This window comes from Rhodnius prolixus, unplaced genomic scaffold (assembly GCF_049639745.1).
Source record: "Rhodnius prolixus isolate KJV_2025 unplaced genomic scaffold, Rpr scaffold_1, whole genome shotgun sequence".
Lineage (NCBI taxonomy): Eukaryota > Metazoa > Arthropoda > Insecta > Hemiptera > Reduviidae > Rhodnius > Rhodnius prolixus.
The window spans coordinates 37,059,954-37,078,233 of record NW_027411581.1 but is presented as its reverse complement, the minus strand read 5'-3'; the positions used below and the strand labels follow the sequence as shown (position 1 = coordinate 37,078,233).

Below are 18,280 nucleotides of genomic sequence, written 5' to 3'. Positions count from 1 at the left end.
TTAAAACTTAATCTTGGTTTCCAAAAAGGTTACCTTATAATAAAAATTAATTTAGAAGCAATTACCTGTTGTTTAATTAAGGTGTTTGTGTCGGCTTGGATTGTGGCTAAAGAAGACAATTCAGTGTCTTTCCGAATTACCCATTCGATTAATTCTCTTAGGGATAGTAAGAGAGCATTCCAATGTTCTGCATTACTCTCAAGACGATTCCTGTAACAAATAAAAAGAAATTACATTGTAATTCACATGTGCAACATGCAGGAAAAAAAGTCTCTATTCACGAGATGGATTTTTTTTAAAGGTATTTCGTCCACACTAACGCAATAAATTAAATATTTATCTCTTTTCATAAAAGTAACAAGTAAATACGGTTCATTTGAGATATGATCTTATTAGGAAGTGAAGAAATGGAATAAAAGTGCTGTAAAGTTACTGTTATACATAAGTGATAGAGACTAATGTTGGCAGGATCAAAGATTTTTATAATTACTCTATGATTGCTAATAATTGAGAAACCTCAAGGATCAGGTAAATTTCAGCGCATCTGAAACTAGCAGGTGGTAGTTCTGTAAAGCAAAGAAGATGCTTTCACATGGGCAACATGCAGAATTCAGGAGATGGATAAATTTAGTGGCATTACGTTCACACTAACGCATAATCTATTTATAGAAGTAACCCTTCAAATGTCATCAAAATTCAAAGAATTTATGGGTAGAGACGGGAAGAGGTTCCTCCGCACTTGGTTAGTTCAAATATCCCGATCCTCTAAGGCGTTTTACAAAGCCTTATTTGCTACCCTAATTTGGACACTATTCATCTCAAAAAGCTGATTTAGGAACTCTCTACCTATTCTAAAAGTATATTGCAGAAAGCGAGCACAAGGATCCAAATAGCAAGAGATTATTAATTTAGGATTTCGGCCTGAAAATCTGGCATCACTGTATTAAAACTAATTCAAATTATTCTACAGAACAATGTTTTCAAATTATGATTGCAAATCATGGTTATTTTATGATTAAAGAATCATAATTATATTTTGATGGAGTTGTAAATTATGTAGAAAATAAGGTACGAAAATTAATTCGAAATGTAGAGCACACGAGCTCTAATTCATTGGCCAACAGAACTCCTAACTTTTAATAAACTGCTCTTGGTTTTATTTTATAATTACGTTAATACGTCAGATAATTACTAGAAAGTAATAAAGCGAATTTATGAGCAGTCTGAGTAGGAACTCACAGTAGCCTTTTTTTGCAGGATAAAAGTAATATCTAATGTAGGGAAAAATTTGTTGGCAAAGTCTGCGCCAAGGAGGCAATCCTGGATCTTTCTGGAATGTCTTCCAAACATTCTTGACTGTACGCCCAATTAGGTGTGGACAGTGGCCTGTGGCACTGTAAATTTCATATCAAATTATCAGATAAATCCGAGGCTCAGATCGGGAATCAAACCCTGTACCACAATACATCTCAGCTTCAACGGCCACGCCTCTTACCACTCGGCTACAGCGGCACCTTCAATTTACTTCACTTGAAGCACCAATATATTATACTATAATATGCTAGAAAATATTTATTTCGAGCTACACGCGAATATAACATTTCCTGATCTTCACTACATCTGCTCAGGACACGTATAGAAACTATATAATAATACCTAAGGGAGTTCTAATGTATCACTTGAGGAATCAATGATTATTACGTATTATTACTTCAAATTTGTTGCCATATTGCTAAAGGATGAAAAAGGAAGCTAATATAACGAAAGAAATCTCATCTCCAACATGAAGGATAAGGAAATGGTCTGACTTTGCTCAGACGCAGCCAAAATTCTTGTCACATTCACAAAGTCACGATCTTTCTTATTTATTTTTTAATATATGGCTTCTTTATAAAGAAAATAACCACGTTAAAATTACAATATTGGTATTAAAACTATGTGTAGCACAGCAATGGCTGGTATTACTCTATCTTCCTTATATCATCACAAACCTTTCTACTAAATTTTCCAGTATTAGCGGGTATACCATAAAAACAGATGCTACCCAAAACAAAATTACCTACGCCTTCCGCTGTTTTATTATCGTACTATCTTGCAAAATATTACTTTGTCTCCTTATAAATTTGTGCGCTTTAATAAATATAAAAACCAATTAATTCATCTCTTCTCCACAAATTTACTTCTGATAATTACTTTTTTAGATAATTTCAGTTTATTTATTTATTTTTTCTGTTTTACTTAGTTTTTTACTTCAATTAGAATTTGGAAATCATTGTTCCGAAAATGTAAAGCGAACGAATATATCCAAGTCACGTTTGAAGAGAAACGAAAAGCAAGACTTGTTTTCGGGAAATCATACATTTTTAAATTAGATAAAAGGAAATCCGTTCAATGAAAAGTTAACCCAACCCTACATCCTTGAACTTGCAGCCATTTCTTCCAAGAAATGTATTCACTTGATGAATAACAAGTGCAAAACTTACTAGAACATTGCTGCCTTGTGCTATTTCACCAGGAGTCTAAGAGTGAGGACCAAAGCCAAACGTGTCCTCATTCAATCATATATCCCCCCCCCCCAAAATCCTTCAAAAGATTCTCCTCCTGAAGCAGATATCCGGTCTGCCGACGAAATTCTAAGATATCCTCGAACGCTAAATACCTTCTTCTCTAGATAATATCATCTGCTTCACAACACTAACGCTTATCTGAAGAGCTCCTCTTATCTTCCCAATAATTACACTACATTTTCACCTTTCTAGTAGTCGTAGATATTGATTTTTAAAACAATGGCATTCTTTTGTAAAGTGAAGGCGTTAGATATAGCTTTTGGCATTACAACAATCGAGTCGTAACAAGAAGTATACTGCTAGCAATATAGAAGTGAATTTAATATAATTTTTAAGTTACCGCCGTGTGGCTGAAGATGTAAATAAGAACTCTGTCTGCGTATAAAAAAATATTTCACAAAGAAAATTGCAAGAAAAATCCGTTTAGATCTCAATCGTGAAAATAAGTTGTTGTTTTTTATTCAGTACCAATTAGGTATCGAAGAAAGGGTGGAAGCTAAAATGTTAGTTACTAATAACATAAAAGTCTTTCTAACAATTAAAAAGAAGCAACACGTGGAATTCGAACTGGAAATTCCTATTTAAGATTCCACACTTCATAACCACTAGACCAACAATCCAACCCGATACCAAAACTGTTCACTATAACATCAGGAGTCAAATCCATTTATCAAAAAGATAAGTGATTGGTTTTGAAGTTTGGAAAGATCCTCAGGAACAGCAGCTAGATATTGTACTAAAATGCCACTTTAGCTAATGCTGACAAAGATAATTTAAACAGTAGCAAGCGTTACATGTTTGAAGGAAATAGTTGAAACCGGAAGAGAGGCTTTGCAGAATAATTTTTTTAAAAATCTTTTCGAAAACTGTTTTCAACTATTCCATTAAAAATGCTACTAAATTACTTACACAATTAGCTATCGCTTTATTTGCATATGGCGGTTGTGAAATGAATGTACGTCTAAATTAGTACGATAAGTAAAATGTAAAAAAAAATCTTGCAGTTTCTTTCAGTTGAAGAATTTTGATCGCTGTTATTATCAGCTGTTATTAAAGGAGAACGAATCGTAAAGATCAAACTTACTAACATTTTTCGTTTTTGAGTTACAGAATTATTATTATAAATAATTTTAGAGGGAATCACACAAATGTAACTCCTCGTTTTTAGGTTATCAATGCCCCAAAAGGCACATCTCTTCAAAATTTCCAATTGAATGACATTTCATTAATCAAATTCGGTTCGCACCTTTAGTTTATGCACAAAAAAGATTTGCAAGAAGAAGAAACAAGGACAAGAACAATTTTTACCCACTTTTTTGGTAAAGTTGTTGCGATTAAAAAAAAAATAAGATTTAAAGCGCGTCGACATCTATGGTTATTGGCAACCGGAGTTTTTTTCAGTGCACTTTTTTTCTTTCGTCACAGAAAACACTGTCCATCACTTGTCAGTGAGCTGTAAGAAGCTCCTAGGAAGAGACAGCCTAAGGACCAGCAGCTGGATTCGATCCCGGGACCTCCGCGTGGGAATCCAATACGCTAACCGCATATCTAATTCCCTCCCTGAAAAAGTTAGTTATGCGTTTTTTGTAAAAAAAAAAAATAACACTTAGTCGTGTGAGTGTCCCAAACCAGAATCCTAATTAAAGAGGAAACAAATAGTCACTTTCAAATTCGCTATGTAAGAAATTAAGACTATTATTTGGGTAAAGAAAACGATCTGGTAAGTGCTTCCTCAGACCTACAACTCTGCAGCTCTCGTTCCAAGTGGAAGTGCAAGGGAACCAACCCTCAAACCCTTAAGTGAGGGACAACTTCAGTGTGTTGCAAACTTGGCTACAGACCAAACACAGTCTTGTTAGCTGCATCCAACGTTAGTTGACCGGCCGTTCTCCCTACTTTGGTTACATCGCTTGCCCCTTAACACAAGTCCTACGTAAACAAATACCTTCAGGCCAAAGTGATACTAGAATGTTGTTTCTATTCCCTTCCAACTAACCGCACATACAAGAAACTAACAATAACTACACAAATAGATTTGGAGATTCATTGAAATTTATTGGCCAAACATATCTGCTTACTTAATTCTTTTTATTATTATTATTATCATTATTATAGAAAATTTTATATTATAATTGTGTTAATTCATCAGATTGTGACTAAAAAGTAATAAAGCGAATTTATGAGCAATCTGAGTCAATTTAGGAACTCACAATGCTCTCTTTCGCTCCTTGGTTGACCTTCTTTCTTCGTCACCAATCAAACCATTCACACAGACTTTAGCATTCTTTTCATTGTTTGCTAAAACATGTTGCAGAAAAACACAATCTTAACTGGTATCCCCAAGCAATCCACAATTATGGTACAATATATTATTTTATTGCTTATTTATCTGCTTAGGTATAAATAGTTAGTTAATTAGTATAAATAGTCTTAAAAAAGTCCCGCAGAGATCAAGTAATAGCTCACAGAAATAATAGAACCTAGTGAGAAGTGTCTACTATGGTTTAAAAATTGGAACAAAAAGTACGAGATCAATTCTTAGCACAAATATTCACTTTTCGGCGCATCACTCTTCTGTCTTCTGTAATCCATTTAACAGATGCTAATTTAGATTTCACCTCAAGAAGGTTCTTCCTTGAAATCCTCATACACGACTTAAGAGAAGACATCTCAACAAATGCTTTCGACAACTTAAAAGACTACTCGAAAACAGATCAAAACTCATTCTAGACAATAAAAGACTTATTTAGGTTAGGGTACTAAAGCCCTTTTTCGCCCATAGCATCGAACTGTGGGGTTCGACCAAATCACTAATCAACATTAGTTAAACATTCATAAAAAACGTACATTAACTTAAACAATCATTTTGTCACACAAGTTGCTAAAAAACACCATCTCAGCTTATAATCTCTTCACAATCCGCTGATTCAAAACCTTTCTTGCATGATATATCCATTTAAGACTTCTAGGCGTCCTAAAACACAGAGGCCTTTCAACTTCCTCTGTAAGTGTCATTAGACATGAAGTGTTGTTGGAGTGTTACCATTGGATAACATCTCCACTTGGCGCTACGGTAGCCAAGAGGTTAGAGGCGAGACCTGTATATCTAATATGTATTGTGGTAATGGGTTCGATTCCCGGCATTAGGCCTTGGATTTTATTTAATGGTTAATAAAAGAAATTTATTAGTAAAGTATGTTCGCTAGTCGCCTCCGTCCACGACACCTAATTGGCAGTTGGACGTTAAGCCCCGCCTGAAAAAATAGGCAATTACTTTACTTACATCTCCACTTGGAGAGTGAACATTCCATGTCATACTTACAGTACAATGAATGTAACTAAATAATAAGAATAAAAAATTACTGCTTTTTGTAAAACCCAATATAACAAATGTTGAGCAATCTTCTATTTAGGAGACTCAGCACACTTCACCAGGACAGGCCTGGACATCTAGCTAATCCAGAAAAAGTAATGCTCCCGGAAGTACATTTAGCTCAACTTGTGTAATGCTTTATTAGTAACCAGAACATCCTGTGAGAGAAGCTATTCATTAATGTGAATCTTCAGTATTATTGCATCAGTGACGTAAGAAAAGAGCTTTTGTACGAATTGAAAATCATCAAAAGCATTGAACCATTAACTAGTCTACTCGTGATCAGAACAAATTAAGAACTTAATGATTTCAATTACAGAACCAACATGAAAAAAAAAAAATGGAGTTCACTTTTTAATAATTTGTTAAAAGATAATGAAACCAGATTTATGCAGAATATTTTAAATGCAGATTTCTCTTTTTTACTTTCATCTTCCTTTCTACAAGGTTCATTTAAATTTTAAAAGAAATGCCCAGACTCTAAAGGAGTAATGTAATCTACCAGTATTTAATTAAGTGACAACATTCTCACCTCTTAAAGTGAGTGAATTTAGATAACTCTGTTTATTAATTTAATAAAGAAAAGTTTAAAAACCACCACTTTTCAACTTTTCTATTAATGTTTCCTCTTTTTTCTAATGTACTTATAAAAATAGAACATTTTTGCATTAAACTTCTTTTAATGTGAAAGGAATAGATAAATAATATGCAAAATTAAACTGTAAGCATTGATTGAAACAGGAATGCTTTGTGAAGCCCGAAAAATGAGGTGGTTATAGATTATCTTCTTCTTCTTCTTTCATGGCGCTACAACCCAGTGATGTGGGTCTTGGCCTCCTCAACATGCTTCCGCCAGTCGTCTCTATCTCTAGCGGCCGCCATCCAGTTACGCAGTCCGAGGATATTCCTCGTGTCCTGGGCAACTCCATCAGTCCAACGCAGTCTAGGTCTCCCTACCCTCCGTCTCCTAACCGGGGTCCCGCGCAGCAGTTTGGAGGGAATTCCATCGAGGCACTCAGCCTCGCCACATGGCCTGCCCCTCTCAGCCGGTTTAATTTAATCCAGGCTACTACTGGGGGTTCCTTCATTAGATCATATAGCTCTCTATTCTTCCTACGTCGCCAGGTTGGGCCTTCATGTACTGGGCCGTAGATTTTGCGCAGTAGCTTTCTCTCGAACACCTGCAAACGGTGTTCGTCTGTCTTTGATATGGTCCAGGTCTCTGAGGGGTATGCCAAGACAGGCCGAATGAGGGTCTTGTACAGCCTAAGTTTGGTGTCTCTTGTCTGCAATTTACTTTTAAGGTGCTTATTTAGGCCGTAATAGTACCTGTTAGCCGACAGCAACCTCCTTCCTATTTCTTGGGAGACGTCATAATCGGCTGTCACAAGGGATCCCAGGTAGACAAACTCAGCTACATTTTCAAATGCGTAGTCCCGTATGCGGAGTGGTTCTTTTTGTGTTGGGTCGGTGGAGAGGAATTTTGTTTTTTCCTCATTAACCTCCAAACTCAATCTCCTGCCGTTGGCTTCAATTCTTAGGAAAGCATTCTTTACAGCATCGACTGTTCTACCCACAACGTCTATGTCATCTGCGTAGGCTAAGAGCTGCACAGATTTATGGAAAATGGTCCCCGAGGTTTGGATTTCCGGGTTATAAATTATAGCAGATTGAAACAGATTTTTTTTTTTTGAAAATGTGTGACTTGGTTTTAATGTTTGTCGTTGAAGTTCAAGATCAAGAATTTCTTTTTTAAAGAGATAGTTCTTCTATTTCCGTCGCTGCGACTTCATCCTCTTCAGAGCCAGCTAACAGCACCAAACAGAAACTCCCTCACTATCTTGCCTCTTGAGAACAATCTCTACCTAGCTTTCGGCAAGCTGTATTTTTTCCGGACTGAATAGCGGGTAAAAAGACCGGAAATTGGTCTCAGATATCTGGTTTCAATCGCCAGTCAGAGAGTGAATATTTCATGAAGATTATTGAAGAAGAGCTTACATCTGTTCTGATACCGTATCTACTCATCTAGATACGCAAGTCGAAAAGAACTCTTTATCGACATCTGGTCTTTTGTGGGAGTTAAGTCAATAAAGCTTAACAGTAAATGAGCAAGACTGAAGACTAACCTTACATAATAACAATGTAAAAAAAAAAATTAAAATTATCAATAGCATAAGCCCTGAAGATGATGATCTAGTCCCAAGGTCGAAATCTTGGGAAAAATAAAAAATAATGAATGAAATTGTTAATATTCTTTCTTACTTCTCAATTAATAAAGCTCGATGATACCAACTCCGTAAATAACACCAATATTTGCTAGTACTCATCGCTACAGCAACCCAGAGACTTCTTACAATGGTGACAACATCGGACGGGACCCTATATTGAAGGAACCAAGCAATCTGTACGAGAAGATCGATTACTCTACAGGGCCCATGGTCATGGCTTACTGTGCTACAATATGATTACAGAATAGCTACTAAGTGGAAATTCTTCGCAGCTATTAGGCTACTTAAGAGTTTCATAGTTTAGAGCTAATCTCCTGCGGCAAAAATATAACTTCCTCCAATCCTTTTGTTCGTAGAATACGGTCATCTCATGTACATGTGATTAATGGTTAGCTAGAGTCAGCCAGGACGCTATATCCAACTAGTTGCATACACCAACTGCAGATCCCTTTATGCAGGGATTGTTCAAGTTTTACTTCCCTTGTTAAGCTGGCACGCTATATCTGAAGAAGTGGCATCTAATCTACCCTGAGCAATTGCTAAGATTAATTGTCCATTGTCATCTTTAAAATCAATCACGTTACATGATGTGATTTTTAGAGAATCCTGGTTTGAAATCAATTGAGAAGATACGATCGTAATGTTCGCTCTCGAAGAGAGAATATCGATAGAGACAGTCAAGCTTACGTCAATATGTCCAAAACTCTGAGTAGGCGTATTATATCACCAGAGGGAAACTAGATAATTAATATGAATGATTATAGTTAACTATCAATTAAAATAGTAAGTAATTAAAGCTAGATGGTATTATTAATAGATTCGTTGCTTTCTTTTGTCTTTCTAATAAGAATCGATATTGTTTGTCATAATAGAAGAGATTGTTCTTTTTCCCCATTTTGTATTTTTAGGTGAGTAGTATTACTAATTCACTTTGTTATGACAGAGGTAACATCTTACTCGTATATACTCGTATTGTGCAATGAATGAGAATGCAGTTATGCTAATTCACTACCCCACACTCTACTCTCATCTGCCTAATTGCTCCACCATTCCACCATTTGAGGTAAGCCTATCGTTACAAAACTAATAAACTACTACATTGATACTAGACATCGATTTATAGAACATTTAGGTCGGATTCAACTAATTCCGATAAGAACTGGCTCCTAATTCGTCCGGCCTTAAACAACAAAGAGAAAAGAGTCTTTACATGGGCCAAGAAAGCCTTTTTAGAACAAAAATTGGTATTGCTCTACGTTTCGGATACTGTTGGTGTTCTTCATCAGGATATCTTTAGGAATTGAACAGCTATTCACAAGGTCACCTTTACGTTTATCCTTGAAACTAAAATACTAAATGTGAGATAATATGATAATAAATAAGAAGTTTTGGATTAAAAAAGAAATAATGAACATGACAGACGGTTTTTCTATCCAAAAATCTATTTATCACAAACCAATTCAAGGCAGCATAAATGTATCCTCCATAAAAAAAGAACCTTCATTAGCTACATAATTCATTGGCTACTCTAGTACTGAAATCAATGAAAAACTAAAGAAATATGTGCAGTAATGCATGTCGATGAGGTCAGCTGGTTAGAGTAGAAAGTACAAGCAGAAGAAATAGAAGAGCAAGAATTTTTCTTGGCTTATTTCAGCAAGCGCTTATCAATTAGATAAATATAATTAATTCAATAGAAAAAATAACTAAAATTACTACTGGGTTATAAAGTTTAGAGATATGGATCTGAACATAGAGTTGTTTTAGAGCTTAAATAGATTCAATCTAAGAATAGAATGAAATGGAGCTAGATCATCATGGCAAGCGTCCTTGTTACAATTAGGCGAAGCTTTCAGAAGGCCCTTTGATGAAAAAGAGATTTGCTAGGCAGAGTTTAAGTCGTAGTTAGGCATCGTGGACGGAGGCGACTAACAAACCTACTTTACTACAAAGTTCTCATATTAACTATTTAAATAAAATCCAAGGCCTAGTCCGGGAATCAAATCTAGTACCAATAAATCTTAGAATAAACAAAATAATAAGGAGCGAATGATATTTTGTTTCTTCACTATGACGAAACTAACAAAAAAATGTAATGTATAGATTACAAATCTATACATTACATTTAAAGGTATCAATATTTAGTCGTCCAAAATTAAGAGCATATTATTTAGAAGAAGAATAGAAATGTGCCCAATTTGTATTTCAATACTTCCATTAGCTTCAGAGTATAAAAAAAAAGTATGGTAATAAATATGAAGGGCGAATAAAGTGAAGAAATATGAAACCAAACGTCGCTAACCTATTTCAAAGAGAAAATAAATGTCACTTAGGTGTACTGGTGGTGAAATGGAATATTTTTTGAAGACTTAGGGTTTTTCCACGTTTGTCTAGGCAATGATTAAATTATTCATTTGCAGATAAATTGTGAAAAAGATCAGTTCTTCAAATTTAATTTCGAACTTAATATTGTTCGCCATTGAGATGGCAGCTACTTTACTCCGCTGGAAGGAATTTGTCGATACTGATATTAGGTTCTTCACGGATAGCCAGGTTGCAATTAAGGCTCTGGCCTCTCCTAGTAAGAACCAAATTTCGGTCAATTCATGCCACGTTGCTCTTAATTTGTTAGGAGCTTTGAATACTGTATCGGTTGCTTGGTCCCCTGGTCATTCCGGGATTCCGGGTAACGAACTTGCTGATGAAACAGCAAAGGACGGAGCTGCGATGATAACAATCACTCCTCAGCCCATTATCCCTGTATCCTGTCGACGTTGTAGAACAGAGGTTGAGCAGTGGATTTTGAAGGAACATCGGAAACAGTGGAGATCCCGAGCTGATTGCCGTCAGGCTAAGGAAATCCTTGGCCTGTGAAAAACGGCTATGGTTGGTTTTAGCAGGTTCCGGATCCGCCAGTTGGTTCAGGTGTTGAGTGGACATGGGAATTTAGCGTACCATCTTTCTAAATGCGGCCTTATCCAGTCGCCAATTTGCGCTGGCTGTGGTGAGTCCTATGAAACTGTGCGGCACTTCGTTGAGGTGTGCCCCGTTTATTCTAAAACTAGATTCCTCGTCTTCGGAAGGTTAAATATTTCCCTTCCGGAAATTCTAGCATTTGGTAATCTTAACGAACTTTCTAGGTTTATTCAGTGCACTGGGCGGTTGAGTCGCCATGCTCCCTAGTGTCCAGTTACTACTTTATTAGTTTATTGTATTAGCATCTGGCAACCTTTAACCGGATTTGTTTATAAAACCCCGGTATCTCTCATGAGATGAGGAATGGGCGAGGGACAATAAGCATTTGGGTTCCCTGCGTTCCTTCCCTTTACTGGTGGAGCCGCCCGTCTAAAACAATTTAATCTAATCTAATATTGTTCGCAACAAACTTCTAAGATTAGCTTTATCTGTGACAAGATGAGTACAATTTCATTAATAGAGAACATAGTCCAAAAATTGGGTTCGATAATGTTTCAGACATGCCCTAAAAATATGTTACTTGCCAGAAAACGGTAAACGAACAGATTAAAAGTTGAAATAACAATTCTGAATGGAGGACAAACAAATAGCAAAAACAGTGCTAGATCAAATCAAGCAAATTAAAAAATGTTTTCAAAGCTTGTACTTTCTCGGATTCTCTCATTCATTCTTTCTCTGTCTCCTACCCTCTCTCTTACCTTACACATGTATGCGTGTCTGTATCAATTAAATAGCTGCCTCTTTTCCAGGGGCATGTTCTACTCGTACTTATCAAAATGAACACCATACTTCATATGACCCGATTATAACCGAACTAAGCTTATTGGCGCCCCGAGCTATTTTCAGTGCACTGTCGGTCTCTGGACAGGGTTCATCAGCGGACAGTTAGCTGTAAGAAGCTCCTAGGAACAAAAAATTTAAGAGCCAGAAGCTGGATTCGAACCCAGTATCCAGTAAACGCTAACAGCTGAGCTAGTCCCTTCCCTTAGTGAAATGCTATGATATGAAGTTTTAAAATTATGTTTCATTTTTAAGCTTTCGAATCACATTTTAGTCAGCTAAGTCAAGAAATCGTTTCGTACTTCACCATTTTATTAAAAGAAACCCAGAAAATGTACTTTCTTTTTATACTTTTTAAATTTTTATAAGTTAAAAACCAATTTATACTGGCTGCATTAAAAAAAAGAAAAATAAATTAAATATTGTTCACGGGAATTAAGTACATTTATGTTTTCTCGAAGTAAATTTCTGAAGTATTACTTTTCTTGACAAATAACTATTTAACCCGCTGGAAAATAAATAGATAAAATGCATTATTATCAAGTTTTTATTGAACTCGAACTCTGTTTATTTCATAAAAGTTAGCTGTAAGAGTTATTAAAAAGTTACATTCGCCCTCTTGTCTTAACTTCGGTTAGTCCAAAATGACTCGAGGACTTTTAGTAATAGATACGAACTTTCGAATCAGGCGCTACGATAGCCGGGCGATTGGTTAGGTGTAGATGGGTCCTCACAAATCTAATATACATTGAGGTATTTGGTTCGATTCCCGGTCTAAACCTTGGATTTTATTTAGTGGTTAATTTTAGAAAATTATAGCCAAGTATGTAAGCTAGTCGCCTCCGTCTAAGACAACTTAATTAAGTACTTGCACTTAAAGTCCACCTAAAAAATATACATTACTCTATTTTTCGTGGTTAAAGACAGACAGTACTGGAGAAATGATTTTTTAGCAGCCGAAGCAACTAGAATTTTATAAAGTGTAACGGAAATAGATTGGAAGTTTTCCCAAAAATTGGTTTAAACCAACTGGGGCTGAACAACTTGGAAAGAGATTCAGATCCAGGTAGACCTACATCGGTAAGATGTGACCAAAACATTTTTGTCATTAGAAATCACAAGAATCAATTCTCATTTGAAGTGAAAGCTCTCCAAGTAAACTCCAGGAAAGATTACGAGTTGTAACCGGGAAAATTCAGCGTAATTTTCAATTCAATCTTATCAGAGGCTGATTGTAACCTAGATGAAAATCCCTTTCCTGAGGTTTCCTTTAAAAGGGAAAGGCCTTATGAATGTAATGAACAGTGTTGTATTCCACATATTATAAAGGAGAATTAAATGTGTTGCGAAAATTCCTAGTTTGATGCATATTCCACAGCTGGATGTACCATTTTACTAAATAACTTCTTTCGAGATTTTATAAAAAAATAGCTTCAACTATTTCCTTTACACGTGCTATTCTAAATATATCGCGTTGGTCTACTTATCTTGTTTCAAGACATTTTCTGGAATATTTTTATAAGTAAAGGAATTAAATTTAATTATTCAATTAAATTTAAGCTCTTAGAAGATTGGATGCTGTAATTTTCAGTGTAATGTATAGCTCAGAGTAAAATATATTATTAAAAAGGGGCGGTTAAATTTCTTTATGAAATTCCGAGTTCGTAGAAAACTCCAAAACTATCAGTGGAACCATATTTACCTATGGATTTTTAAATATTCTATTTATTTATTTTTTTCTAAAATGTCCTAAATTTTCTCTATAACTCGTGGTTATCTCGGAAGTATTTATTTGAATAATTTTTGGGAAAATTCATTTTGTGCACTTTGAGGTTAGTTGAAATCTTGCTAAAAGTCAACAACTCGAGAACGGTAGATTGAGTGGGCACACCAGATTATTTTTTGTATATTTATTACAAAAAGACTAAATATTTATGATATTTTAGATGTAAGTATTCGTAAAATATGTAGAGTAGACGTAATTTCAGAATGAGGATTATATTTTGTGACCCGGAAATGTGTATTAATCTGCATGTTGAGTAATACTTCCGCTTGGAGATTGCGCTGGCAGTTTTTGCTCTCTTAGTTTAACTTTTTTCTTTTTCTTTTTTAAAAAAAAAAATGAAATCGATTCGCGCGTTACTTATTCAACTGTTTACTTGTTTTAGGTTTAAACTTGCTAAGTGAAATACAAAAAATAAATTTCGCCTCATATTCTGTACAAAATTTATGTAGATTTGATTTTAGTTAAACTATACGAAAGAATATAAATACTGTGCGTTGGAGGTGGGGAACTGTGGACCAAATGCACTCACAAAGGTTACATTCCACGGTGATAATTAATCAGATCGATCGCCTGACGTCATACTGTTCCCAGAGCTATATCTGTATCCAGCAAACCTCATCCTTCCTGATCGCACATATCCTCATGCCCTCACCCCGTTTGGAACTTTACTGTTAGCCTCACCTGACCTCTGGACCTCTAATGACCTTCACGCTTTATCTCTCTAACCACCCCCTATATATAATATTCGACCCATTTTCAAGTCCATATCCGCTCGTTTCCTCTAATAAATGGTATTTTATAAATTTCAAAACAAAAATATTTCTCATTTTATTTTGCTGATTTTTATACTGCAGAGCTAGGATTACCGCTACATTTTGATAGCTCCAACATTATTATAAATACACACGAATATAAAAAAAACTTTGTTGTAGAATTTCAATTTTTTAAAATTGACCAATTATACTGAACCTGGAACCGTTAAGTGCATTAAGTATACTACACAAACAGACACACTCTAAAATAAACCTTGAAATAGTTAGGCGCTGGTTCGTGTTTTTTTGAAAAATTGTTTACCATAAAGATCGAATCCAGTCAGTATAATACAATAGTAAATGTGCAATTTACAATAATACACACATTTCAAAGTGAAACAAAATGAGAGCGGAATTAACATAAAGCGATATGCAAGTGGGTAGGCAAGGTAGGTGGTAGCCTTCAGTTTCAAATTGTAATGCATGTATGCACTGCATAGTCAGTTGGACATGCATATAATCTGGCAAACAGAAGTAGATTTTAATCAGCTATTTATTATACTGCTGGAAACTTTTTTATTTTGCATCAACTTTAAATCTAAGTAAATTGCACTGCTGACATTCATCACAACAAATTGAATCCAAAACATAAACTCTATTCAGTGCACGCAAATTAATTTTTATATAAAAAAACAAGCTAACAACAGACTCAAACTAATGCATACATTAACAAATATTACATACTGTGCACATTCATACAGCCTATTGCATTTAACCAAAGCCTGCAACAACTTCATGTAGTTAGAAAATAAAATACCTATAGATGATGCTGGTAACTTGATTTAAAAATAATATTGCACTGAACCGTCCGTAGTTGTATGGTTAAAGGTTTTCGTCTACATTTCATTCATGTGCATTTTTCTGACTTATTCAGCGCAGGAACGATTCATTAACATCATGATTAGATCTTAACAAGCTCGTCACAGTCATTGTTTGCTTACTAATCTGGACGATATTGAAATTTAAATACCATTCCTTTATAAAACCGTCCTTTCTCATTTCATTTCATTTATTTATATTTTTAGCGCCCTTAGCTTTAACAGTGCACTGCTGGTTTCCAAAAAGAGTTATCTCGTTACAGACAACATGTCCATCACCGGACAGCGAGCTGTAACAAGTTCCTGGGAGAAGAAACTCTAAGGGCTGGCAGCTGGATTCGAATCCAGTATGTTAATCCCTTCCCTTTATTAAATTAATTAAAATCCCTTTCTTATTATTTCTATATAATTTTTATTAAATACTGTCATTTATTTAGTAATTTTTTGGTTATTATTAAAGCTTCAATGTCCTTACCTCATAATTTACAAAATGGGAACATTTACATAGGGAACAGCATATATTTACAGGAACATGATAAGAACATAACGACAAGATGTGCGCGGATATTGCATTATTATTCATGACTACAATGAATCGCTAAAGAATGCATCGTATTTAGAGGAACTAAAGTAATGCTTCCATCAACGAATGTTAACACAAAAAAGTTGCCTCGCTATCCAAAAGTAAGTTATCTCGATTAATGATTTTACCAAAGCAAAAATAAATTAATAATGCCACGCAGTTTGTAAACACCTTTCATTTCAAAAAAAAAATGTTTCTGCTAAAATTTCATTATAATTTCTAAAACTTTTACTCCAAGGGAAAAATGCTGAAACTACAGTTTATTGTTTCGTTGATTTTATCCGCCGTAGCAAGCTTGTGACTTTTATTCTCGTTATTTATAGTTTCGGTTTTTCACCCACCATTAGAGTTTTTTTTTGTCCGCCATAAATATCAGAGCATGTTGATTCATAAGTTTATTTATACAAAGTTAGCTTTCACAAAGCTTCTGTTACCGGCAGATTTTGCTGACTTTGTGACTTAGCCACTCACGGATTATTTTGCAAAGTCAGCAATATCTGACCAAAGCTTAGCTAAAGGAAATAAAATTATTTACAATAAACTTATTAATAAATATCTGATGGTCGGATGAAAATCAGACACAAATCAGAATTTAAGAATAACAAAGCGCTATACTGGATAAAATCTCGAATATTATCCAACTGCGGGACCCAGGCACATGTTTTATGTTATTGTTTACTTTGGATGGACATCGAAATAAGATAAAATATTTATAAGATTAAAACAAGATTGAACGTACCACACAAAGAGAAGTCAAAATACCTTAGGACCTTAGTTTTTGCCAAATTTTAATATTTATGATCACAAAGATTGCATATTCTTTTAAGTAATTACTCAGATTACTGGATTGCTCTTGCAGCCAACTATCCGTTTTTAATTATTTATATTGTTAATTAATTGGAAAGCCCTGAATTAATTGAAGACGTTTATGAGTTGTTCTTTAAAAAATGAACATCTTCGCTAAAAGAAAGAGAAAACCCATACGAAAAACCATGGAATAAATTGATAAATGTGGAAAAGGCAAAAAATAATTTCGGACACAGAAGAACTCGCCATTTGAACGACGTGTACAAATGATGTCTAAAAAACTTAATAATATACAAAGTATCTCCTACATGAAAAGGTTGAAACCTGAACCAATGGTTTTTTTGTAGCGAAAGAAGTGGAATATATTAAAGAGAGTGGGGTGAAAGAAACAGTTTTTGTTTCAGCGTACTAACAAGATGGTCTCATCAGTTACTGAACATCGTTGCAGATCTTATCTCAATTGCAGCAAATATGCCTTCAAAGTGGCATTTCTTAAAGAATGAAACACAACGAGTTAAAGTAGTAGAGAAAAGTAGAAAATTTGTTAAAATAAATTACTTTCCCAATTGTTTTATATTTATATGGACTAAATTTCAATCATTTATTATAACCGATAACACAGCCCTGTTGTATACCTAAAATTGTCGAACCTTCTTGTTTTCTGTAAAATATTGCAAAGAGTGATGGAGGAAGTTGATTTTGGGACAGCGTATGAAAGAAAATGGATACAGATTGAATTAAAGTTGCCAAAAGAATCGATAAAAAGGAATTGCGAACTCCCAATTTTTATGTTATAGTAAAATAAGTTTCAAAAAGCATGACTAAATGTACTAAGGGAATAGTTGGCCATTTCCAAGCGTTTTTTTTTTTTGGCAAATCAGTATATTATTTACCTAGAGATTTAATTATCAGAATTGCCAGGATTGCAACATAAATCTTCAACGTGTTTTCTAACAAATACACAGAAGCTACTTGGAGTCCCTCAAAGAATTTACGTTTCAGAAAGGATGTGTTTAAAAACATTCGGATGGTGAAATAAGGCTTAGTGTAAGGGGCTGAATTGATAAAGAAATGTAATAAGGATAATAATAAATAATAATGTAATAAGTATAATAATGAATAAGGCAGAAAGTAAATTACTCCTTGAAAAATAGCTTGCAATCAAAATATACTCGTATATCTTCAGTAAATATAATTTAATTTTTTACATTAACCTCCAATGCAGGTTTGGAGAAAGATGGATTCTGATTTAAAGATAACTGAGAATGGAAAGCAAGGTAAAGCACTATGGGACCTGAACGATTATTGAGTACTGATCGAAAAGATAAATGAATGAACACTGGTTAGAGACATCAGAATGAAGAAGGAAGGTCGACAAAGGAGCCAGTGGATGCGACCGAAAGGAAGACGAAAGGCTGAGACACAATCCATATTAATCCTTTTCTAACTTCAAGGAAAGAAGGAAAGAGTAGACAAAAGTTTGGGAACAGATCGTCGGAATATGGCTGAGGGCAAAGTGAAGACTTCGAGACCCCTGAAAGTGGTGAATT

The 18,280-nt window shown here is 34.8% G+C and overlaps 1 protein-coding gene across 10 annotated transcripts in view; it reads right to left on the bottom strand.

Moving 5' to 3' along the window:
• The window catches only part of LOC141448166 (dystrophin, isoforms A/C/F/G/H-like), an 898,384-nt gene that overhangs the window by 68,423 nt on the left and 811,681 nt on the right, over positions 1-18,280 (bottom strand). For all 10 annotated transcript variants that reach the window (XM_074116317.1, XM_074116303.1, XM_074116369.1 and 7 more), the window contains one exon: positions 66-210. In XM_074116317.1, coding sequence (XP_073972418.1) covers positions 66-210 — 145 coding nt within the window. The remainder of the gene's footprint in view (positions 1-65; positions 211-18,280) is intronic.